The sequence below is a fragment of the Phalangium opilio genome, unplaced genomic scaffold, assembly GCF_054372755.1.
Source record: "Phalangium opilio isolate 3A_F unplaced genomic scaffold, DU_Popi_V2 ptg000003l_1, whole genome shotgun sequence".
Lineage (NCBI taxonomy): Eukaryota > Metazoa > Arthropoda > Arachnida > Opiliones > Phalangiidae > Phalangium > Phalangium opilio.
The window spans coordinates 8,390,218-8,417,642 of record NW_028324145.1 but is presented as its reverse complement, the minus strand read 5'-3'; the positions used below and the strand labels follow the sequence as shown (position 1 = coordinate 8,417,642).

Genomic DNA, 27,425 nt, shown 5'->3' with positions numbered 1-27,425 from the left:
TTTTTATGTCTGTGGGAGATTTCATCAGAAGGGAACGATTCAAAAACGAAAACAGTTAACTTTTAATCGTTATAAAAGAATAAGAACACTAGCTAAGCCTAATGTGTATCTACAGAGACAATGGAGTAATAATCATTTATAGGGGCTGGAAATAAGAATGAGATGATTCAGAAAAATAAGGGCTGGAAAGATGAAGAGTTCTCGTGAAATGTAAAAAGATGGTTGGATTAGATTCTTTCCAGGATTTCAGATTAGGCCTAAAACAAGAAAAAGCTTTTGTTTTCGAGGATTTTGAAGAGGGGGTAACGGAATGAAATAAATGATATTTTCATTTTTCCTTAAGCCTTTTAACCCTTGTTTGACATTTTTCAGGATAAAAACTACCCAAAAATAGATTCTTGGAAAATTTCCGGGGGTAAAACCTTCAGCAATCGATAAAGTGGTAGGCCTATACATTTACACGATTCTGATTAAAATTTCATGAGCGAAAAATTTGGAAAAATAAACCGAAAAATTAGCAGACGAACTCTCTAAAAATCTGACTTCCATCCTCCAAGTCGATAACCTTAATGATACTTTCAACTCTTAAAACTTTTAGAGGCTTCCCACTGCTGTTCGACCGCCGCCACGTTAAATTACATTTGAACCGAGTCTTTTTGTGTCATAATAACACTGGTATCATTGCCCTAACAAAAAAAAAATGAAGCCAAAAGGTACTAATGCGAATCTAACGGTCTCTCCACTGAAAATACTACCTACACATAACTTTCGAAATAGTTTTTACTTCAAAACCCCGCGCAACTACAATTTACGTTTTTTCCCCTACCAGGATACGAAAATCGGTAGAGTAAAAAAAATCTTCAATGTTAGGAGCGAGGTTAGAAGTGAATTATTACGACAACAAAAGCCTGGAAGAAGAGACAGGCTCTAAGCCCAACCTAGGCCTAACGCAGTGTGTTTTCTCCTTTTTTCCCCCATTCCCCACAATCTCCGGAAACGCCAATGCGTATAAAAATTGCGCGTATTTTTTATCTCTTTCGTGCTTCTGCAAATGCTCCGTACTCCCATATTCGAGGCTTAAGTTAGGCCTAGCTCTAAAAAAAAAAGGCGCAATTTTCTCGCCGTAACTTTTAAAAAGGTGCGAAGCCCTAGCATCATTATTCGCGAAAAGGCGCCAAGGCCTAAAACACGACGTAACATCTATGTGTTATTATTATTTTTCAAACGTGCTGCTGCGTTATTTTTTTATTCTTCTCCCTCTATGCTAGGAGAGGCATCCCTACAAATTTTAAAATAAAATTGCAACGTGGCGAAAGATAGCGAGCAGCGGCGGGCGTTAGGTATGGGTGGGCCAAGGCTTAGCTAACGTAGCTAGCTATCATTTAAAATTATTCACGAAAAAGGTAGGCAGGCAGGCGGGTTACGTCGTTCCCCCTTTTCAAAAAATAAACCTCCTAAGCTAAATTTGCATGTTAACAGCTAGCGAAAATTTCAAATTCGTAAATTATGTCAGGTGCAGCGGCAATAGGGGTTACGTGGAAAAGTTAGCGAGTTAAAAGTACATACAAGAGAGGGGAAGGGAGGGGGGGTTGTTTGAAGTTTTTCTCCCCCTTCCCATTTTTACCTATGCGTTGGAACTTAATGGAGGTAATGCCCTTTAAACGGAGCGATATATTATAGAAGAAAAAAAGGTATGTTCTATTTAATCTGTACTACGTAACCAGTCGCTAGAGATAGAACCATTGAATCAATTTAGCTATTGTGTTATTCTTAATATAATTCAATTTCAAATTTGTTTAAGGTACATTCAAAGTTCTCTTATATTAAGGGGATTAGAATTTAGCATGCAATATATTTACACCAAGTGAATTTTCAATTTCTAAAGGACTCAATTCTCAGAAGAGGCTGGCGGGCTGGGGCTTTGTTAGTTTCCAAACTTCAGTTTGGAGTTTTCAAAGTATTACTAATAAAGGCTACGCTGGGAAATTCTCCCCCTTAACTTTTTACTAACTAAAATTTCAAACACAGTTAATTCCCAATTGTCATTGTCATATCACTTTATAACAACGATTCAAACATACTCAATAGTTTAACTGGATAAATATTGAACTGTCTCGACAACCTTAATCCATTCCCAAACAAGACTTTGTTTCCATCAATCAATTAAATCTTAAAATCGAACGTAAATAATTATTTAAGACTTGTTTTGACAGTACCCTATCATTATAAACAAATAAAAATAGCTAAAAAAATATTACTAAAGAGACGTATAAATTTGATGATAGCATGCGGACTAGTGTTGCAAATAATTTGAAAGTGCAATGTTCAAAGGATATCTACAACAGACTGAAAAGATTGTAGAATTCTGTTCGATTCAGTTCCAAACCTGCAGGAGATACTCTAATAACAAATTTCTGGCAACCCTGTCAAGCGTGGTGTGGAAATTTCTTTACCCTAGGTCCTTTAGTGCACATTATCTATACATAGAGAACTTTCAGTTGGCTGAGTAGTACGTCACACCCTCCTTAGTCTTCCTGTTGTTCTGGCAGCCATATTGGTAGGTTTCAGCGTCCTCCTCGTATTCAACCCACCAGTATGGCCGTGTAAATTACCTCACGAACCTTGGCTCCTACCCAAATGAAAGCTCCCTATAGTTTTCAGAATTCAGACTAGGAAGATTCATACCATTTACACACGGAGACCTGACCTTTGACTTCATCGGGGAGTCAAGCCTTCTGGTGTAACACCTAACCCTTCCCCCTCCCTATGTACAAGCATAATAATATTAGGTATGCTTGAACCCAAAAAAAAAACCAATAAAAATCAAAATAGTCTAAAAATATAAACGAAAATCCATTTCTCCAACTAAAAAATAGAAAAATAATAAAAAACATAAGGAATCGGATTATTTTTCATGGTAGCAATGCGCAAGTATGGATAGTGGTGGTGGTCTTTCTTTTTACTTGGGATTGGGAACCTTTCGCTATCTCTCTCTCTCTCTTTTTCTTGGGATTCTTGGTTGGGCTCCATAGGAGATCGATTGGTTGGGAAACTAAAGAGTCACGTTGCTTCAAAAGAACGTGATCGGAATCCTCCATTTTGGGGGGATAAGTATATACGGAGCCAGAGAGAGACTTTGAGAGAGCGAGATGCCGAAGGGGGAAAAGAAGAAGAAGAAAGGTTAGGGCTTACCACCTCCAAGATTAAATGTTTTTTCGAAGACGCAGGAGGAACGTAAAAGGAAACCCAGAGAATGGTAGATATATTGAAGGCACCCAGAGAAACATATATCTATATATAATGGTAAGCTTTGGTTGGTCCCTCTTAACAGATTTTAGTGCATGGTATATTATACCCTAAAAAATCCCAGCTAACTCTACTCTAAAGGGCTCGTGAAATGACACTTAAGTATAATGCCAATACACTTTGGTTACGTTAACTAAGTTTAAATTAAACAACTTTCTAAGTCTTAAACTAATATTACGAATTTAACTGGATTGCCCTGAAAAGTTCCATTGGTAGGTCAATTGAGTTGACCTAGCTCTCAAACGGAAGTCTTCCATTGGTTAAAAGGTTGACCCCTAGTTCCGCTAGGAACTGATCAGTATAAAAAGGGCAGATCAGATCAGTACGGTTCACTCGGTAAATAAGTATAGACATTTTGGAGAGCTTCAGAAATGACGCGTATATTTCTTCAAGAATGAACAACCGAAAAAGGATCTTATTATGATCGCTTTTTGTCGGATATGATTATGAAACTGAGCAAAAACCGCCTAGAGATCTCATGGCAAGGACTTCCAATGGAATTCGCTATAGAGCTTTCAGTTGGTGGAGGAGCTAAGTCTCGAGACATAATTTTGGCTGCCATATTGGTTGGTGGGTTTAAAGCAGGGATGAAGCTGAATGAAGCTACCAATATGGCTACCAGAACAGCGGTAAGACTTAGGAGGGTCTGACGTACTACTATCCCATCTGAAAGTTCTCTATAAGCCTGGTCAATAAAAGTTTAGTTGAAACGTTCGGTGGTTTCCCGCCTTTTAATTTAATAGTATTTTTAATAACTTTAAGCCCAGGTCAAACGAAGATAGTATTAAACACTCAGATTCCATCACTTTCATTAAAAAAACTATATTAATATTAATTATTTAAATCTAATTTAAATTGGGTTTACTTTCACCAATAATAATTAAATAACCGAACAAAAATAAATAAATAGCTAACAAATTTCAATCTCCCTTTGATGATGAATGAGGAAAAAATCGCATCTTTTTTTTTTTCGTTTAAAATAAGAAAAATATTCTACTAAGAAAGTCCACGTAACGGTTGGCTTCCTTTGGAAAATTTAAAACTTTTTTCTTTTCTCCCAACGGAGAGAAGAATTCTGAATTCTAAAACGAATTTTAGCGAGTTTTTCTCTCTTTTTTTTAAAAAAAAAATAACTTTTTACTGGTTTAAATTCAGGAGGTTTTTTCTCTCATAAAAAATCAAACGATAAAACCTAATGGTTTACCGAAATAGATTTTCAAAGACTTCTGTTTTTTTTTTTTCTTTTTTAAAAAAAAGAAATCAATGTAGAACGTGATTGAGTTGAATAAACATATATTTGTTAAAGAAATTTCTTTCAAAAAGCCTACATAAAAACCCCCCAAAAATCAAAGCTAGTTTGTTTCGAACGCCTTTTGAAAGAACTTATTTCGTAAACACAAAACGATGGATTCAAATATCAATAACTAACTTAAATAAAGTTTATATAAATAATCAGTTAACAACCTTAAAGAGTCCTTGCCAAAAAGATCCAAATCAACAGCTAGTATTTTTTTAACATAATTCATTGAATTTTGCAAATTAATTTTTCTATCAAATAAATATGTTTTGGTGGAATAAATTGTGACCTACATCTTATAGCTTGGAACTCAAAATGGAAAATTCACTAAAGTTTTACCGCTATCTACAATAACAGACCTGAAAAGCTTGTAGTTCTGATCGATTCAGTTCCAAATCCGTATTAGATGCTTTGGTAAATTTAATGGCAACACTGAAGCGCAGTTAAAGTTAATTTTCTATCCCATTTAATGCATATTATCTATTAAGTTCATAACACAACACGGCTAGAAGACAGCAATCTGACCTCCTCCATTGATCCAAGCTTAATCTTACCTAACTACCACACCATAAATAGTACGTATGTGTGTATGGTTGTCGTTTAATCCCCAATTACACACAAATCACAACAATTAATAATGAAATTAAAGAATGGCGCCTACCTTTTTCGTCCTTGACGACTGGGGAAGCTTCTTTCTGGTTTCTAGCCTTTTTTGGGGCTGGGCTTGACTCGCTTCCACCGGAAGTGGCCGGTGTATTTTGGTTCGAAACTGGAGTGGATTGTACTTGAGTACCACCACCACTGACCCCCGAAGACGATGATGAACCACTGCTGGTTCCGGCACCGCTGGCTACCGCGAAATTGTTACCGACGTTAGCCGATCCTCCAACGGATTGGGAAGTCGAGACGTTGCTATTCGGTCGGTTACTAGCGGTAGTTGGACTAACTCTTCCACTATGACTTCTGGTTCTGGTACCGTAGATACCCTGATACAGTAAAAAAACAAAACAAAAGACACTGCTTAGACGTGATCAAAATAAAGTCATTGAAAAAATTAGGCCTAAAGGTCAAGTTGATTTTTTTTTCGGCGAAAACGTCTAGAAAATAATTACAACAAACTCTTTGGGTGATTACTCAGTCTACAGAAATCTAGGCTTTATATTTTAGTGTTTTAGCGGTTTTCATATTTCATTATAGAGTTACAGTTAAACACATTTGATTCTGGAGTCGCAGTTAAGCCTAAATCAGCACATTTTTCATTCTGGAGTCGCAGCTAAGCCTGCCTAAATCAGCACATTTTTCATTCTGGAGTCGCAGCGAAGCCTGCCTAAATCAGCACATTTTTCATTCTGGAGTCGCAGCGAAGCCTGCCTAAATCAGCACATTTTTCATTCTGGAGTCGCAGCGAAGCCTGCCTAAATCAGCACATTTTTCATTCTGGAGTCGCAGCGAAGCCTGCCTAAATCAGCACATTTTTCATTCTGGAGTCGCAGCGAAGCCTGCCTAAATCAGCACATTTTTCATTCTGGAGTCGCAGCTAAGCCTGCCTAAATCAGCACATTTTTCATTCTGGAGTCGCAGCTAAGCCTGCCTAAATCAGCACATTTTTCATTCTGGAGTCGCAGCTAAGCCTGCCTAAATCAGCACATTTTTCATTCTGGAGTCGCAGCGAAGCCTGCCTAAATCAGCACATTTTTCATTCTGGAGTCGCAGCGAAGCCTGCCTAAATCAGCACATTTTTCATTCTGGAGTCGCAGCGAAGCCTGCCTAAATCAGCACATTTTTCATTCTGGAGTCGCAGCTAAGCCTGCCTAAATCAGCACATTTTTCATTCTGGAGTCGCAGCTAAGCCTGCCTAAATCAGCACAATTTCCATTGTGGAGTCGCAGCTAAGCCTAAATCAGCACATTTTTCATTCTGGAGTCGCAGTGAAGCCTAAATCAGCACAATTTCCATTGTGGAGTCGCAGCTAAGCCTAAATCAGCACATTTTTCATTCTGGAGTCGCAGCGAAGCCTAAATCAGCACAATTTCCATTGTGGAGTCGCAGCTAAGCCTAAATCCTCTTGTATTAGTTTACAACGCAAAATCTAAGCCTAAATTCATATACATTTAATATTCAACAAAGCTTAAACCTAACATAACAAGAATCAATTTAATCTTAACTAGCACAGAACGTTTTATAAAATGATGAAACAAAATTAGACGTACCAGTTCATTTTCATAATAATAAAAAAATAGTCAGTCCCAAAATAAACAAAGACTTCTCATATATATGTTTTCTCAAATTAAAAGCAAACACACTAGGCCTAGACTAAAAATTTAAAAATCTCCCCTTAAGAAATGAATGAAGCGAGCGTTGAGAAAATATCATCTTAAGAAAGTAGGTCGAAAACAAAAAGATGAAAAGAAAAAAAGAAAAAACACATATATATATATATATATAAATCCTAATGGGTGAAAAGATCTCTTTCACAAGAAAAGAAGAGCAATTTAGATCCATCAGAATTTCCAAAACTCCCTTTGCTCGCTCGCTCGTTGCCTTCCCTTCCACCACGAAGTCCAAAGCAACTCCGTGCCTATATCCTCTACATACTCTCTCTCAAAAAAATTTCGATTTCTTTCTTTTTTACTAGCTCTCAAATTGAGATCAAAAAAGAGGTTAACACGCAAGAAAAGAAAAAGTAAAAAAATAACCTATCGCGAAAATTCCTCACGCTTCCAAAGTTTATACGAAATCATCGAATCAAGACAAGATCTAAGAGAAAGAAAGAGAGAGAATCATTTCTAATACATACAGGGGTGTTACTAATAAGTCTGCATCCATAAATTAAAGGGGATGTTATTTGGGAAATCGATTCTGAGTCGAAAATGTAATAACTTCTATCTATGACATTTTGACACAAGGGACACTGTTTTCGAGTTATGATTTGACGAGTGGTTTAGGGATGACCCCTTAATTAAATTAGAGATCATTGTCTTTCAGTTTCTTAATTAGATTTAAGGGGTCATCCGTAAAATACTCTGAATGCAATCATAACTCTATTTGAAACAGTGTGCCTTATGTCAATCAAAATGGAGATCGAAGTAAGATTTTCGACTCAAAATCGTTTTCCCAAAGAACAAACATCGCCCTTAATTTATGGATGCAGACTTTATCAGAAACACCCTGTATATATAATATCTATAAAAAAAAAAAAGTCAATTTTCTCAGCTGAAACCTTAAAGGTTCAAAATCAATACGGTTTCCTAACGTTAAAATTTTTATTTCTTTTAAAAAAAGACGATAAAATAAAGTGTAAAAAAGAAAAAAATAAGCAGAATATTTCGTATGGTTTTCAAAATTTAGCTCTTTCTCTCTTTCTCTCTCTCATAAAAAAAGAATGTTTTAACTTCCTAGAAAATTCTTTCCGATATAGAAAGAAAAAAAAATGTTTACGATTTTTTCTCAAAGTAAACCTGGATTGCAAGAAAAATATTTTCACTTTTGCTGAGGTGCTTGAGCCGTCTCTCTCAAAGCTCGTTCTTCCTCGAAACCAACAAACTCAGCACAATTTTATATATATTTTTTAAAAAGAAATGTTTCTTCAAAGAGATGATGAAACAGAAATATTAAAAGAATTTCTATGACTTCGTCTAGCTAAATTATATTTTCCAATATATTTATTTATTTATTTTTTTTTTTTTTTTCAATTCCAAGGTCTGTTTTTAACTCAATACTAGAGCTAGAAACGATCAATAGCGGGAATAAATACAGATAATTGGAATCTTTGTGTATCCATCCATTTTCGTAATGTATCTAGGCGGATTCTGTTTGAAGAGCTAGCTAGACTAATCATTACGTATGCTGAATGAATTTTACCTCGCGAATAATATATTTCACTGGCACGTTGAACTTTGCGTACCTCGCGTTGCTACTAACCAATGAAATCACAGTTAGAAAAGACGTCAGAACTATGGCGCTTAATTCAAGCCCCGAAATCAAAACACGGATAGGGAGCTGTAAGAGAGAGGTGTGGCTAAAGATAGCTCCTCCCCTTTCTATCAAAATGGCGGCAGCTTCACAGAGTGAAATGCTAATGGGGGAAGGCTTCTGATTGGCTAAGTGAGGGTCTGACGCTTAATAGGGGACAATTTCACCCCTTTGCCCACTCCCTATAGAAATTAACATGGGAGGTATGAGTGGGTACAACGATTCCTTTTATCTATATACATTCCTAATGAAAGATAATATCAACAACAAAGTAAACTAAATTGTGTAAATAATTCAAGCTATTTCTAATAAACAGACGAAATAGAAATAATGTACGGCGTAAACACAAGATTAATAAATAAACAGTTAAATATTTAGGGCATACTTATGGAAAGTTTAGTAACTTATTAAGGGCAACATTTTCCAAGATGGCGTCGTATTAAACAATTATAATAAAAAACCCAAACTTTCTCAGTAAGCATCGATAATTCGAACTTGAGCTCAACCAACTACTCTACAAAACAATCGTTTCAGCATCGTATCTACATCAAGTAGGCCTAATTCTACAGACACGAGTGACTGACTTGAGGACTTAATTACACAGTTACAGTCCTAATAAGTTTCACCTTGCCTTTGTTTTTTAACTTGGCAACAACCCAATCAAACAGACAAGCAAGTAAAGCAAAACCAACCCCAAATCCCCAAAATTTCGAGAAATACATGCCTAGACGTTTCCAAATAAAAAATAAAAAGAAAGAGAAAAATGTTTTTGAAAATACACACACACACACACACACTTACTGGTAGGTTGTGTTGATTATTTTGAGTGCAGGCTCGTCTGCGTGGAGTAATGCCAATATTTTCTCCTTTTAATATAGATTCGACAACTGCAAAAGAAAGAAAAAACATACGGTGTTTCTTAAAAACCAGGATAAATAAAACGTGATTTACTGAAATACTGTATATTTGAACTATATATGCCTACACACGGAAAAATGTTAGAACTACATTTATGCAAAATATAGTTATATATTATTATACAAAACGAGCGTGTTTTTTTATTTAAATTACTTATTTTTAAAACGATTAAATTAAATAAATCGTGTTGGTCGTCCTAAAGCGGAAAGATTTTCTTAAGTATTTACACTGAGAAGTAATCAACTAGTTCGATTATCGTTTCCTAGGTTTATAGATACTTTACAAAAGAGGAAAGGGGGTCGAAGTATCGTTTGCTTGAAATAGGGTTAAGAGGGATCATCGATTGCTTGTGTACAAGAACAAAGACGTTACGTAAGACTTTGAAGTTACCAGTCCACCAAAGTCCTTATTGTTTGAAGCGATATCTAAGTCTTTGTTGTTCACATATTTACCAACATGAGTTTATAAGATATGTTCAATAAGTATGGCACTTTCTATACAAGTTCGTAATGCTAGAGACTTACAGCTCGAGCTAGTTCGAGAATGACAAGCGAAAATTGAAGTCCTACACTCGGTGGTTAATTTTGCAGGACTTCCATCTAAGCCTATTTAGTCTGCATTACTAAGCCTTTGACAGCATCTAACCAAGCGTCGCTTTACCTCGAATCTATGACCTACGTCATTCACTATATGACAAGCTCCAGTTTGTAATCAGTGACAAACTTATAAAGGAACATATCATATGAACTTATGATACTAATCACAATTACGTCTAAAGAGCAGTTCTAAGATGGTCAAATTCCAGACTATTTTATCCTACGACCTTTCAAAAAGGATCAATTATTAGTTCTGAAATCAACTCTTTCTCATAATCTTCACTATAATCAACTTCTTTCAAAAATTCAGACTTGGGAAATCATTTGAAAAGAAGAAAAAGAAAAAACGAATCGAGCAGATTTTTCCCATTTCTACGACTATATCTTTTATAGAATTTAGGTCACGTGGTTTCGTCAACGACGACGAACGGAAGTGTAAATGAAAAGGCATAAAAATCTTTATGATGGTACCCCCGTAGTTGTACAGAAGAAAAAAAGTAAAAACTTCTGGTAGCAGCTAGCTAAGTTAGGTGACCCAGAAAAATGCACAACTTAAACTCGACGGGCAGGCTATATATGAATTCTTGTTATTTTCTTTTTCCTAAGTAAGTTTTCATAAAATGCAGACAAATGATTAGAAAAAGCTGGTTGTATTTTGAGAGAGTGTTAAGAGTATGGAGGGGGGGAGTATGAGGGGAAAGCCTTAATTTGTCACGTATACGGTTTGCAAAACGGCGCCAGGAACTTTGGACTTTGGCAGCCGCGGCGCAACGTTACGTGATATAAATATCAAATTTCATAAAACACAGATTAGGGTCTATCCGTTTTTTTTTTTAATATAAGTGGGGAAAAAAGAGTAACTTTTATTATGGAGAGAGCACGGTATAGCCTAGAAAAGAATTTAATTTTTTTCTCTCTCTCTTTTTTATTTGCTGCTCTCTAATCATTCAACCAGTAAAAATATTTTAGTAACAATGGGGTTCGTTTGTATTATCTTCAAAAGGGTATCACTATCGTGACATACGGTTTATTGACATTGATTTAATCATGAATTGAAATAATTATGTATTTTTCTATGCCCTTTTTATACTCAATTCGGAAAGGGAATAATTTAAAACTAACTATAATTTGTTAGGATTTCAAATTTTCTCGACTTCTACTTTAAATTTATAAGTAAATAAGAATTTTTGAAGAGCAGACGACGGTAAAGCAATTGTAAGCCTTTGTAAGGAGCAATAATTGAGGTTCAAACCATCCAGTATTCATTGCTCATTATTACTCTCTATTTAGGCCTTGGTATTATCAAGTTATAGTTACTGAACTTTGACTTCTAGCAGACGACGTTGAGTATCTTAAATCCGCCCTATTTCTAAGTCAACTCTGTTCAAAGTTACTTCATCAAATAATAAGACCTAACTTAGGATTGGTTGTCAAACAAAATTGTATCGAACTTTGACTTCTAGCAGACGATAATACATTTTAAAATCCCGCTCTATATTGATTACTAAGCCTATTTCAACAACAATCTGAACTGTACCCATGGAAATTTGAGTTCAAATTAGTTACTTAATCAAATAACCATAGCTAAACCAAACAAGATGTTGATGGTTTGTTGTTAAGGCTTTAATCTTCCATTATATGTATATATTTATATACACTAAACTAGTAAACAATGCATTATACCGAGGGAGGGGTACAGTTCCAGTCTTCCCTAAGATACCGTTACCTCCCAACATTTCCTTTGTTTATCAAGCCGATTTTGACACAAGCTGCATGAATTCAAGCTAGAAGATCGAGAGAGGAGGGGTGAGAGCTAAGCCTAAATCCCCTTATAATTAGCGTAAGCACTAAACAGCAGTTGCTGTATGTACGTATACACAGGAGGCTGTATATATACGTGGCAAATAGCAAAATTATTGATCGCTTTAATGAAGAACCAGAGTTGAATAAGGCGGATATGAGATTACACTGCGAGCCTAAATATATATATTGTATACAAACAATACGGGAATGATGGAACGACACGCACACATACTGAAACAGCATAAGATATGTTCCATAAGTCTGTCACTGGTTATTGAGATCTTGTCATGAAGTGAGAGTGACGTAGGTCATAGATTCGATGTAAAGCGACGCCTGGTGAGGCGCTGTCAAAGGCTAAGTACAGACTAAATAGGCTTAGATGGAAGTCCTGCAAAATTAACCGAGTGTAGGACTTCAATTCTCGCTTATTGTTTTCGAACTAGCTTTCTACTGAGATCGCGTCACGAAGTGACGTAGGTCATAGATTCGAGGTAAAGTGACGCCTGGTGAGGCACTGTCAAAGGCTTAATACAGACTAAACAGGAAGATGGACTGCAATTTAACCGAGTGCAATCAATTCTCGTTTGAACTACCTCGCAGTAAGTCTCTTGATAGCATTACGAAGTACAGGTAGTGTCATACTTATGGCACACATCTTATAAACTTATGTCTGTAACCAATATAACTTGACTAAATTACCCTGGTTGTTTCAAAGGTTAAATATAGGTTTACTTCCGCAGTCAAGTGAGATTGGTTTCCGTGGAGGTGTGTAAGGGGTACTTCCCCTATAGCTACCAAGAGAGAGATATATAATCCTTCAATTACCTCCATCTCCAATCAAGTTCATCTGCACAAGCGCAGGGTCTTCATTGTGCTCCTCCAATACCGTATCATCAGTCAAAGTTAATTCCTGTAAATAAATTTAATTAAATATGATTAAAAATTGCAATCGTTATTAACAATTACTATGGACACACACAAACGCAAGGATTAAGCCTAGATTCCTCCTAAAACCTTTGCCAATTTAATTGTGAAATAATGATCGCGTAGTTTCAACTTAAAGTTTCGCATTTTTAATTTAATCTGTTGTTTGCTTTTGTTTTTGTTATAATTAATAAATTATTTTAATCAAGAACCGGTATTGATCTTAGTTCAAACTCAAATTGATAATTTAAATTCAGTTTCGTAATGTTTAAAATTAATAATCAAAAAGTTTGATTAACGAAAGTTTGAATTAACGACAGAGTTATTTACGTTTTCGTAATTTCAAATTGAACATTTCAACATTTACTATTATAATTAGAAACCGGTATAAATTATAATTCAAACTCTAATTGATAATTGTAAATTTATAGTTAATAATCAAAAGTAAAATTAACGAAAGTTTGAGTTAACGCCAGAGTTATTTACGTTTTTCGTAATTTCAAATTGAACAACTCAAAATTTACAATCAAGTCATAATCAGTAAATTTATTTAAAAAAAAAATTAGCTACGAGCACTCAATTGAATTCGTTATCAGGCATAGACTGCGTTAAGAGATTAAACGAATATAAAAGAACACTCGAAAAGCGAGCCACGTTGTCGCTTGTCTCACTTTCAATTGAGGAACCAATCGAAAAGATACACTATCTATTTTTAAAAATTTCGAAATTGCTATGAATGTACCAGCAGAAACAAGATTAGGGCGAAAGCACTATTGTCGAGTCTAAAAACTAAAATGTAAAATCAATTTCAAAATGCCATGATAGAAGAATTTCAACTTCAAATTTAAGTGGTAGGATATTAAACTGAAGCGGAGGAAATGTACAATAGCAGATTTCCCAATATTTAATGGAGTAAACAACATTACATTTGAAAATATACGAATTCAGCCTATTTGACCTTGACCCAGATATATACACAACGACCGGGGGTTCATTTAGGACTTTGTATAATATTCAAATCCGGTACTGTAACTTGGCAGACTAATATTCAAAGTCTACGAGTTGACTTTGCAACAATATAGACATTATGTCCCGCTTCCTGGTGGACAATTTAATATCCGTTACGAATAAAAAACACTACAGCAGTAAGCCTAGTCTTAGCATGCACAAGCAACCAAACGATTAGGCCTATAACTTCAAATTCTGAAACCAACCGAGGGAAGGAAGGGAAATAAGATTTAATATCGCAAAAATTCTATCACGTTGCTATAAGCTAAGCCTTGGTTTCTGTGTGTACACAGTTATTAAGATAGGGGAAACTGGGGGAATATATACATAAATATACGTAATACGAAAAAAAAGGGAGGAGGAAGGGGTGAACCGGAAGCCATTTTCGCATAGCGGGCGAAATTCCGAGGAGTAAAAAGTAAAGAAAGAAAGAAAAAATCGATCGTCATATAACAAGGACGGCCTCCTTTACGGTCTGCACGACATTATATTAAAAATAGGCCTTGGGGGTAGGGGGGTATGAGAGGGGGGTTAAGAGAAACACCCAATGGGAGAAACGTCCGGGAGAGAGCGGGTATGTAAGGTAGGGAATAGGGAATAAATTCAAAAGATACGCCAAGGCCTAGCTACGTGGCGTGGGTGGAAAAGTCCATTAATTTGGCTGGTAACGTTGGGGAGAACTAAGCTATAGTAGCCTAGCACCCGCGCTTGTTCGGCTGGCAAAACACGGACTTCGCATCAAAACAGATCGAACTAGGCGCGGGGAAATAGCCAAAAGGATAAAATCACTTGGCAGTGAACCCAAAGGCGGGGAACTACCTTATCATTCACGTACCCCATCCCTAAGGTTACATTGTAACCGGCACAATCGTAGTTTGCTCCAAAACGAAAGGTAAGACCCGTAGGTTTCTGAAACCTTGTTTCAAATATCGAAGGATTATTGGGCAAGGAGGGGAAGTTAGGCTTAAGTATGTGTGGCAAAGTTCGGTTGGAGAGTGCACCCTCCAGATACGGCCGGGCTTTCAGTTATACATATACGCAACTTCCCAGTATTGATCCACGGTCCAAAAGGGCCCCAAATTCCTTCCTCGCCTAGGATACGAATACGACTCGCTGGCGGGAAGGTCCCTAAGAGATAAGGCTAAAATGCGGTTAGGCATAAAAGCAGAGAGTCTCTCCTGCCAGTAAAGGGTGATGTTGAAGACCCGGCTACAAACGTGCCATTAGTCACTATGGAAACCCGGTTTTCTAGGCACTCCTCTCCTCTCCTATTCCCCAGCTTCTTTTCAATAGAAAATCCTTCTGCCTAGATGCGTCGTTATTATAATAGCTAGGAGAGAGCCTACAGGCCCTTTCAAAAGTGTATAGCGAAATCTACAAGCTAAGCCTTGGTCGCTCTCCTTACCCACCACGCACTACAGCTCGCTTTTATATCAAAAAGGGAGGGTGCTTTCTATGAAAGGGATGGGTGCAATGGGGGACTTTGTAATAGGGATCTGCTCCCGCAGTGCCCCGCTTTTTTAGACCTAAAATAGGCCTAGCAGCTGCCTTCCCCGAGATTCAATAGATACCCCGAGTATAAAAGGGCGTAACTATAAGCTATATATGTGTACATATATGCCGGAATGGAATGTAATAGTAGAGTAGAGACTCTTTTTTGATGATAATAGGGTGGAATTGAAACATCCCAAGTGTATAGATAGATAGATATATACAGAGATGGTGGACTGGATAGTAAAAGTTTACGTACGTTTTGTATGGGAGCATACGTGGAAGTTAGGGTTAACTTTCATAGGTATATTAAATTTCTCGGTTTGGCCTTGGAACGATAATTTAACCGAGGCTTAAAACTTAAGCCTAATGTTAAGCAAAGCGTATTACTAATTAATATAAAAGTAGTTGCATTTATAAATAATTTGAATTTCAAACAAAGGCTGCCTAATTTTAAGCTTTTCAATTCCAAACTCGACTCTTTAAAACTTCATTCAGAAGCGGCTCTCGATACATTTTAATTAGATTTATTCATTAAAGACAAACTTTCAGGCAAACGAATTCAGAAGTCAAAAATAAAGTTAGAATTTGTCTCTCATTTGCATTATTTAAATGGGAAGCTCCGGAGATAAAATTAGACTCTTCTTTATCTCTCTGTCTCTACGAAACAAATCCCTCTAGAAGGTAAGCCTAATCAATAAAAGTTTTCAAGGTCACATTGAGGTCGTCTTTCTTTTTAGACATTTAAAAGCCAAGGAAACTACTACGCAACTATCTCCCCTTTTATTCATTCTTTTCTAAACTCTCGACCTAGTCAAAGACAAATATTTTTTTATCCTTCTAATAGACTAAGGTTTCTTGAATGAATTAGCCCATATATTGATTTTTAATTCTCTCTTCACCGCTTAAGGCTTAGCTCTTTGCCTTTGCTTTGCCCTCGGTCTAAAAATCGATTCGCGGACGTGTTTGTCGACCAGACTCTAAGCCTTTGCCGTAAGAAAAATAAAAATAAAACATAGAAGCGACCGCCTTTTCCAGTAATTGGGCTTCCACAAGTTTTCCCCCCTCTAACCTTTTCTTTACTTCCGGCCGGTGTTAAAAGTTAGTAATCAAAGGCTTAAGACTGGACAAAGAACTGGGTAGAATCGAAATAATAATACCAAGGCCCAAATTTATTTAATTACACCGATGTAGTTGAAAGTTCTTGAAGAAAAACAAGTTAAAATTCGCGGTGGTACGATTGTGGGAAGCCAACCAAACTGTTGGACTGTCTAACAATTATTAAGGTTTCAAAGCTACTTTCAATTGAATTGGAAATTCTCTTAAGCCTTGGCTAATAGATAGTTTTATTGGCCAATTCAAACTTCCATTTATAAAGCATCATCTAAAACTCGGTTCCTATAATAATAAGTATTTTAAAATCCCATTTAGACCTAGACAGCGTGTTCTTAGATTAATATGTTGTCCCCGAATATTATGCCTAACAACAGAGATTAAATTTGACCTTGATTTAAATGTCTAAACAATCATTTCCGCGCGCATAGTTAAGCCTAACTTCCGACAGATGCAGATAGATTAAGGGCGGGGTAGACCATATGTTAATTTGCGAGTAACGCGTTAGGTCTATTTTTCAGGCTAAACGTTATCATTTCCATGTGATATCCATTAGCTCGCATATTCATCTAACTGCAGGGAAATTGCCACAAAATGTTCAGATTCAATTCCCCTTACTTTTCCAGGCTTTCCCTGACCTTTATCAACTATCTTCCCTGACGTTTTTAGGCCCAATTATTATCGTTCTAAATTGTCTGATAAACCGCAGATATTTTAGCAACTCCAATCAAATTCCTTGACTTTCCCTGAGACTTCGTTTAAATTCTTAAAATTCCCTGAGTTTCCCAAACCTTTTTTACCCAATTTTGAAATTCCCTTACTTTTTTCCCAGGTTTTCCCTAAAACTTCGTTGAAATTCTTAAAATTCCCTAACTTTTATCCCAGGGTTTTCCCTGTCCTATGGAGGCACAACACCCTGAAACTTGTCTAAAAAACAATATACACATAACCATTAATCATTTAAAAGTACAAGTATTAATTAAATTAGAATAAATTTCTACATCGTTATTAAAATAATTGTAAATAAGGTGCGGCGTTAAACGTCAGAAAAGTTAGAAAATATCGTTCAAGTACAGTTTAAAAAAAGAAAAAAAAAGGAAAATGATAGACAGACAACGATAAAAACCTCCTCATAAGCCAATAACTCCCAAAACTTCATCATGCACTTAAACAGGAGTTTGTACGTAAAAATTCAGTATTCTCTCAACGTATATATAGTTTAACTAGTAATGATAATATTATATAGCGCTAGGTATGTTTAATAACGAGGTGGATACTTGTATAAGATTAAAAATATATATGCAGGTATATAAAAAAATACGTTCGATAGATCAAGGTAATAAGGGCCCGCCTAGATAAGAGAGACTTTATGAAATATTTATGAGACAATAATAAACCAAGCACAAGCTGCAGCTAGCAACCCCTAACAGGAAAAGGTACAAGGGGGAAGAGACACACAACCACCACGAATAGGGGCTGAAAATATACCTTTGAAATTTTCGGTTACACTCGCTTAACTTTAGTCTAAAACTATTAAGTACTTCTACCTTAACCACTAAACTAAAAACAGGTCGGGAGATTGAGGAGGGGGGGGGGTTAGATTTATTTTTGCATTTTTTTTTAAATTTTTTCATCAAAAGAAATGATTCAGAAAATGTAAGGCTTTTTTCTTTTACTAGCGAACCAATTTTCTTTCTTGAAATTTTTTAATAACACCAAAAAAGTAAATTGTAAGATTTTTTTTAATACACCGCCTAAAAAAAAAATAACCCTAAAGCAACTTACAGACTACAGAGTAATGGCACATCCTTTCCTTTACTCTGTAATGTTCTACGGGGAAGTTAAAGCAAAGTGCCACTAGTCTATATTATATAATAAGGCGTTAGAGAAATAATTTACTAGCGCTTGTCAAAAAAATCGGGCCTCGAAATTAAAAAAGAAAAAAGAAATTATATATAAATTTATATACCGGTATATGGGTATAGTTTATGTCTATATAGAAATTGAATTTATTATATTAGAATATCGTGATAAAAAAGTTGGAATAAAGTTCGTTCGCACTTAAGTGTTTACAAGGAATTTACTTATAATTAACTCTGCGTAGCGTAAATTAATTAAAAATTTCGTTTCTGATCTGATTGGTAGTTGAAAAGCGTCGAAGCTTACCCATTAAAAATGGTAACTTAATTAATAAAGGTCACAAGGTCAAATAAACTTATCAGACCTGACTGATAATGATAAAATGACACTATCACTAAACGTTTTAAAATTTCACCCCTGAAAGCACTCATTCACTACACACCACAGGACAAAAACACCTCAAGGTCAAATGAAGGTTAACCCAAAAATTGTACTTACACGACTCTTTTCGTTATATGAGATGATAACGGCGGTATACCACTGTGTTGTCCCTTCGGCCCTGTAGACCTCAACGCGATAACCAACAAGGACGGAAGGAGTGGTCAGTAAAATACGCTGACCGTCTTGAAAATCGATCCACTGTTTAATCGCTTTACGAACAACCGGATATTCGCGAGTCGCGGTTTGATTTTCCCAATCAGCCTCCTGCTATGATAAAAAGAAAAGAAATATATAATTGATTAATCGGTTAATCGAGGAATTAAATTAGACAAATGATATATGCCTTTTCGAAATAAAACAAGTAGTAAGCCTATGCCTAAATATAAATAAATCAGCAATCCATAACGTGCATATCATAATAGACCTTTTCGATGTAAAAAAGGGGTAGGAAACCCTCAGTATCGGAACGTACAAAGGCGTTGATACATTGCCATCCGTCTCTGATGATACAAAAACACTACAGCGCATGCGCCAAAAAGCGAGCTGGAAGGCAAAGTCTTACCCCAGTGTCTTTAATTCTTAGTTACGCAAAGTCTTACCCCAGTGTCTTTAATTCTTAGTTACATCGAAATGGTCATAGTATAACCAAGAAGTGATATCTAGTTTATTAGGGAGTAGGTATAAATTCGCCACACTTCTGGCTTTATGTCCAGTCCAAACGTAGGTCCGGAATTAATCCCCGCCTCTAAATTACAACCAGCATCTCATTGGTTCTTGAAAACTCACGTCAGGGCGACGCGAATGACGAAAATTACGTATTTTCCGACTGAGGAGAGGCGAAATAGCCCAGTCTCCTTTTACGCCCCCCCCCCCTTGTATTGAAAGGGGGACTGGGACTATGGCGCGCGAATACTTAGGCATCTTAAACCTTCTCCCTAATAAACTAGATATCACTTCTTGGTTACATCGAAATGGTCATAAAAAAACAAATGTTTTCGTCGTCATGATTGATGTGGGTCAGGGTGGTACGTCATCTTGTACGCTTTATTATTATTTAAATTAGCATAAACTCTAACCGGGCAATTTCGCACAAAATATAGACCCGGGTCTTTGTAAAATGGTTGAGTTGTAATTAACCAAGCGGACGATCAAGTAAGGACCGTGTACTTCAAACGTAACAAGTTCAGTGAGTGAAGAAAAAAATTAATGACGATTGGCGAAAATTCAACCTAGACATTATGGCGCCCCTTCTGCGTTTAAGCGTCTATAATTAAAAACGAATTAAAAGCGACTGAATGTCGGGGTCGAATTTTATGATTATTAACGGAAGGGGAAGCGGTGGGGGAGATAGTAAAATTTCAAATAATACCCCGTTAAAAAAACATAAAAAAATGTATTTAAAGATTTCCTAATTATTAACCGAATCAAAACATCGTTGTTAAAAGAAACAGATTAGTATAGTGGGGGAAAAAATGGTCTCTATTGGCTTCTCATTTGACTTGCGTGAACTTTTGACCCTTAATCACAATAATTGCTCACAACTTCCCCCTAGATTATTTTTTATTGAAACAAAATAATTGTACCACCATATATATAACTTTATATTATTGGCCCGTTTCAGTTGTTCAATTAAATGCTCCTCGCCCAACGACACTTAGACAATGAAACAACAATTTTCACGTGAACTGCAACTACAAGTCAATTCAAGCAATTGCTGCAATTCCCCTGAGCTTCATCAAAAAACATTGTAAAATCAAGAAGAAACAAACGCGACTAGGCCTAAGTACCAGATTTAAAAATTCCCAACTGTATCAAACACGATAACATCATATTCCTTCACTGAGTCATTTAAACACTGAAATCATTTCACAACGTGACCATTAATTCTATATCATTAAATATATATAAACGGCAGGCATATGCTCTTAATCGGCCGTTACAAAAACTTTAAATGAAAGCTCTATTAAACGCTTTCGCAATCAATGTTGTAAGTAATATATGTATATTTTTTTCTAGAAAAACTACTCGAAGAAAGTGATGGCACGAAGCCACCAACCACGTCGTTGGTTATTTGTGACCCGCTTGATATACATATACAGGGTGTTTCTGGTATTTGGCAAGCACAAATTAAGGGGGATGTTCTTTGGGAAATCGATTTGGAGCCGAAAATGTAACTTCAATCACCATTTTGTCACAAGGGACACTGTTTTCCTGTTATGATTGTCCATAGTGTTTTAGGGATGACCCCTTAATTAAATTAGAAATCATTGTCTAAATGAGTTTCTTAATTAAATTTAAGGGGTCATCCGTAAAATACTATAGACAATCTTAATTTGAAAACGGTGACCCTTAGGTCAAAATGGAGATAGAAGTTAGATTTTCTACTCAAAATCGATTTCCCAAAGAACATCCCCCTTAATTTATGGCAAACTTATTAGAAACACCCTGTATATTTTTTCTTTCACTCATATAAACTGTCTTTATTCCTGGAAACGACGATAAGAAATTTTTTCTTCTTTTTTCAAAAGCGTCTCCGGTTCATTTTCTACGTGTTTTTTCGCTGACTCTGAATCATTCATTGGGATGACTTGGCTTGGCTGAATAGATAATTTTAGGATATGCCAACCTCAAAGAAGCAAGCAGCTTCGCGGAACTTTCACATTCATTGGTATAGGGATGGGATGATGGGGTGACAGGGTTCTCTTCCGCTGTTAATCTCTTTAAAGAAGATTCTCAAAGGATCTTCCTTCTCAAGCTCGGTCGCTCGGTGGTGTGTGTGGTGTTTTAACAAAACTACCGCTACTACTACACCTACTGCCTACTATTCATAAAAAGCGCTTACTCTGTATAATAAATTTGCGAAGGTTGAAAAAACGTTGCGACATCATTGTGGTATAATATTGCTTAAGTTAAGTGTCTTGGTTTTTAGAAATTTGTCTAAGTTTTACGGGTGTTTCGTAAACATCTTTAGCATTATTTTTATGGATTTGAAAAAGGCCAATAATAGATAGGGTTGTGAGTGCAAGTCTCAATCAGTATCTACAACAGACTGAAGAACCAAGAGCTAACATTTGAAAATTAGGCTTAAGAACCAAGAGCTAACATTTGAAAATTAGGCTTAAGAACCAAGAGCTAACATTTGAAAATTAGGCTTAAGAACCAAGAGCTAACATTTGAAAATTAGGCTTAAGAACCAAGAGCTAACATTTGAAAATTAGGCTTAAGAACCAAGAGCTAATATTTGAAAACTAGGCTTAACAACCGAGAGCTAACATTTGAAAACTAGGCCTAACAAACAAGAGCTATCATTTGAAAATTAGGCTTAACCACCAAATTAGGTTTAAATATAAACACGTAGCACTAATTCTAATAGTTTACTCACGTATCCAGACTTAATTGATTTAATTAGGTTCATTTAGGCGTGAAAAATTTCGTTCATTTTTAAGATTCTATACAGTTTCAGCTTTCCACCTCCCCTGTCAGAAATAATTTGGCCCGACAATGAGTAATTTAAGGCGCAAGCAAACAACACAATTTAGAGTTTATATATATAAAGTTTCCCGCGTGATGAAGCGAAAATTTACTCTACGTGGAAACAATGGGAGAATAAACGCGATTAGAAGCGATTCATAATTGATGCCCAGAAGAAGGAAAACAATGAGAATTGGAAAATGACTTCCAATTTTACTTTCGCGTGCGGAATTACAATTACGCATACGAATCCAAGAATAACTTTCGTAAATGTAAACCTATTTGTTGATCGTGCAAAAAAAAGAACTAAATATAGGAGAAAACGTTGTAGGCTTCTATTGACCACCAACTTCATTAATTGCAGAAAATTCGATAGTCCACCAAAGCCTAATTTTATATTTAGACCAACCGAGGCTTAAAATTTGACATTTTACGCAAGCTAATAGAGTGATACTGAGATTGGAGGATGACGTGACGTCAATTAAATTGTATGGTCTGAGCTGACGGCAGTTTTAAGACCCATTTTCGAACCACAATAGATTTTTGCTTTTCAAAGTCTACTTTCCTTCTCTTAAATTAAGCGTACCCTACGTTTGGTAGACGAAAAACATTTGGGCCATTCGTTTCTCTGAATCGTGCAAAGCCATAAAAGTATATCCCAAACAAACTTACTTAAATACTTAATGGTTTTCGACACGTAAGTCTAAAATACATTGAAAGCTAATTTACATTGTTAAGTTCATAATATATAATAACAGTATTTATTTCCTGGTCTGGTATTAAACACTCAGACCTACGTAGACTCATTCTAATCAGTAAACAACAGAATTAATGTTCATCTCGCGTGTTGAAACCCTTCAAAGTTGTTGACGAAATTAAAAGTTACAATACGAAATGAGAACTGTCACGTAGACAAGATAAAACAGAACCTGTATGTAGACACATCTGTTGCGATTACAAGTAACTAATTTCAGTTCAATACTTGAACTTGCAACACGATGCTTGTTTGCAAAAGCTTAACCTGAGGGGTGTAAACCATGTATGAAGTTTTGTAAAATCATATGAAAAAGGTTTTATGGGTAAAATTCTATTTTGAACAGCGTGAGTGAAGCCCCAAAACAACGAATGAAGCCCAAATAACAACAGAAACACCACTATGAACCGGGTTTTCAATAAAACTAGTCCACAGGGTTCTTACAACTTTTGGAAAAACCGATACCCATATATCTCCAGGTTCAAGGCCACCTTGAAACTGTTATAGTGGGCATTTTTTGGGGGGTAATAACTAAGAGATGTGTTAGTTTTTGGTTATAGCAACGCCTTCAACTTCAGGCCAAACTAAATCCAACCTCACAAATTTCCCCTGGGTTTTCCCTGAATTTTAATAGTAAACAATTTATTTCCCTGACATTTCCAGGTTCTCTGGGTTTTCCAGGTTTGTAGAAACCCTGTAGAAGCTACATATAAACATGGTGGGCGAAAGAGGGGCTAATATTTTCAAGTTGGAAGGGTGTTTTCTGAAAGAAATATCAGCACAACACCACACAAAGTTTTGGGGTATGATAAAAGCAAGTTTTTCCCCAAAAAGGTAAAGCTCACAGGGAAAACGACTTAGAAAGGGAGGGAGGGGGGAAGATTTTGGGGAAGAAAATTTTGTTAAAAAGATTCTCAAAAACGCAAGAAAAGAAGAAACTTCTTTTTCTTTCTCCAGTGCGTGAAGCAAATCGAAATGACAAACGAAGTCACGTTTGGAACCAAAACGGTTCAAGGTGAAATCATTTTGGAAGGAGGTGGGGGGGGGGGAAGAAGTGTAAGAAAATTGGCTTCATCACCGTTCGGGTTTTCTTCTCTTTTTTTCAAGAAAACCGTTGGATAAGAAAAAGAAGACGAAAAAATCCATCAATCAGAGAGAGAAAGAAAGATATCGCCATTTATTTTTACGCAACGCCTAAGTTTCAAAAACTACAGGGTGTTACAAAAACCTTTGTACAGCATGGGAGTTCAATTTTGAGTCGAAAATGTAACTTCTATGACATTTTTCCCTTAGGGACACGGTTTAAGAGTGTTTAATTTATGGATTACACCTTAATTAAATTAATGAGCATTTTATTTCGATTACTTACTAAAATTTGAGGTAAGGGGGTCATCCCTAAAACACTCCAATCATAAATTATAAAACGGTGTTCCTTAGGTTAAGGGAAAAGGTCACAGATGTTACATTTTCGAACTCAAAATTGATTTCCCATAGAACCATCCATCGCACTGTACCGAATTCAGTCTTACCACACTCCCTTTTTGCAATACCCTGTACTACTTTCTAATATACCGTCCGGTTCTATTGAAAGCGCCAACCCAAGATTGGAAAAGATTTTTTTATAAATATAATCAATTTAACTTTATTAACTATATTATTTATAATGGCTTTTTCGCAATGAAATGAAATGCAATGCAACGCGAGAAGTTTAACCTTCAGTTAACTTTTGTAAATCATTACAAGTCGTTAAAATATAAGCCATTTTGGGAAAAAATACGATTTGTTTTCAAAGTTAAGAGTATTTTTAACCCAACCAACTTGGCTTCCTATTTCATTTCGGAACTGTTCAATAAAATCAAAGTTCTCCCAATGTCGATATAACGATAACAACTCGCTAGATTGTCAACATCTCGGATTACTTAGCTGCAAGAGCGTTAGGGAGTGGTGTAGGGTTTACTTTTTAATTCCTTTCAGCATAAGATATGTGTTCCATAAGTATGACACTACCTATTCTTCGTAACGCTAGAGACTTACAGCTCGAGCTAGTTCGAGAACGACAAGCGAGAATTGACTACACTCGTTTAATTTTGCAGTCTATTTAGTCTGTACTAAGCCTTTGACATGCATTACCTCACCAGGCCTCCCTCGCTTTACCTCGAATCTATGACCTACGTCACTTCATGACAATCTCCAGTTTGTAACCAGTGACAAACTAATGGTGAACATATCTTATTGACTACACTCGTTTAATTTTGCAGTATATTTAGTCTGTACTAAGCCTTTGACAGCGTCTCACCACGAATCTATGACCTACCTCACTCACTTCATGACAAGCTCCAGTTTGTAACCAGTGACAAACTTATGATGAACATATCTTATAAACTTATGCTTTTAGTTTAAACAAAACATCATACACAGGGAGGCGCCCTCAAAATTATTATCTCGACTAAGCGGGTGAGAGATAATTAAAAACATCCAAAAATGAAAGGCTTAAAATTAAAAATAAAGCTGATTGCCGTTTAGATTACTTAACGGTTTAAATACGAGAGAATTTGAAATTCCACCCTATTTTAAGCGAGAACTCCGGTATATGGTTTATTACACAAACCGCAATAGCGATAAGATAAATAATATTAAACGGCGTGGATTAAAAGGAGGCGAGATAAACGTTGAAATGAGGAAATTTAAAGATTAGGCTTAGGTTATAAAAGATTAGGCTTAAGTCATAAAATTTAAAAAGATATTCGCCAAAATCAAAAAACCGTCCAATATATATTTATATATCTCGTTTCAAATCCCCCCCTTTTTTTGGAGTAAATATTTGAACCCCATAGCTACTATCCTCATTTACAAACACAAAAGGAAAACGGACACAAAACCTTTTAGAATCTTGTAGAAGAAACCTTAATGGAAGGAAGGAAGATCTCCTCTGGCAACATCAGCAATCCCAAAAATATTCCCAAATGGGAAGAGTGAAGACATTCAATACACAGACAACTAACTAACTGGACTGGACCAATCCAGGAAACTCAACAACACAAGGGGGATTGGCAGAGAAGTCTTCGAAAGAGAAGTAGAATTCCCTTATTCTTCTCAGTCCGAGATACACTATTGTTCTTTGGGAAGCGCTAGTCTATTGTTTACCTACCGAATGAAGTTGCCCTAGGCTTTCTCTAAAAGACTCCTCTACAATATACCATATTCTCCGTTCTTTATAAAAGCACCTAATAATACAGCACCAGCATCACCAATTCTTTGGTAAAAACTTAATACAAACCCAGTTAAATCCATGCCTCTAACAGGAAGTTCATCACAAAAGGGGGATTATGGACTTCTACTCTCTAACTCCACTATTTAGGGTTGGTAAATAGATAGTGTGCAGGAAGACAAGTGTTGCCATGCCAGAGTCATTTGTGACTCGTGCAATTCAACCGCTATTTAAAACAGACTAAATTAAGCTCGTGGTAGTTCAGTTCGATTCAGTAATAATCAATCAGTTCCAAACCTGAATGATGCAGGAAATGCTCTAATAACAAAATACTGGCAACCCCGCTGAAGCGCATAAAATTCAACCGGTATCTACAACAGACTGTAATAATTCCGTTCGATTCAGTTCCAACAATGCAGAGATGCTCAAAAATAACAAATTATTGGCAACCCTAGCTGAATTCAGAACATGTGGGCGGCTAAAGTTAAGAAATTTCACTATAACCCCTGAAAAAGATGGTAACAAAGTTCTTTTGGTCAAACATTGGCATCACTTCGTAGTATGACCTTTAGTTTCCTTTTTTTCTTTAACTAAATAAATAAAAATCGTGATACTCATCGTCCATCCGCTTAAAGATTAAGGACCGGTTTCTTTTTAAATTGATATCACCCACCAGGGGCACTGGGAAAAAAATTAACGACAACATTCGGTTAAGAAAAAGAAAAATGCAATGCCACGAAAGAACAGAACGATAAAGCGCTTGCTGCCCGTTGGCTTTTCTTTCCGTAAACAGCCACGGGGTATCTTTAGGAAAACTTAAAGAAAACGAAATAAAAATTACTAAGAAGCACCTCACCTAAAAGGAAGAGAATGAGAGACGAGTGTGGAGGACTGTGGAACCAAACTGAACCATAGAAAATTCGAAAAAAAAAAAAGATGGAGGGGGAAATCATGAAACGAAATTGGGTTATATTTTCCAAAACAAGTTTGCACCGAGACCAACTCAACACTACCATTGCATCCTAAGGTAATTGAAAAATAATACAACACGGCATTAAACTTTAGTATCATCTCAAGTTGAAAAACGTTCTTTCTTTTTAAACCATCCCAGATTGAGTAGGAGACTACGAAGAAGAAGTAGTTGGGGGTCTTTCAAAAATTTCAGACTAGAGAGGAAAGGAAGGAACGAAAAAAAAAAAAAGTAGTTTTGACCGAGATGACTCACGGTCAGGTTGGCGCCGACCAGACCCAAAATTCGTACCA

The 27,425-nt window shown here is 36.2% G+C and overlaps 1 protein-coding gene across 3 annotated transcripts in view; it reads right to left on the bottom strand.

Annotated features, from left to right (window-relative positions):
* The window catches only part of Kdm3 (Lysine demethylase 3), a 165,144-nt gene that overhangs the window by 34,959 nt on the left and 102,760 nt on the right, over positions 1-27,425 (bottom strand). For 2 of the 3 annotated variants that reach the window (XM_089840053.1, XM_089840049.1), the window contains exons 4-7: positions 18,787-18,996; positions 12,718-12,802; positions 9,377-9,462; positions 5,265-5,589 (exon numbers count right to left, since the gene is read on the bottom strand). In XM_089840053.1, the coding sequence (XP_089696179.1) occupies positions 5,265-5,589; positions 9,377-9,462; positions 12,718-12,802; positions 18,787-18,996 (706 nt within the window). The remainder of the gene's footprint in view (positions 1-5,264; positions 5,590-9,376; positions 9,463-12,717; positions 12,803-18,786; positions 18,997-27,425) is intronic. The other variant, XM_089840051.1, reaches the window with a different exon arrangement.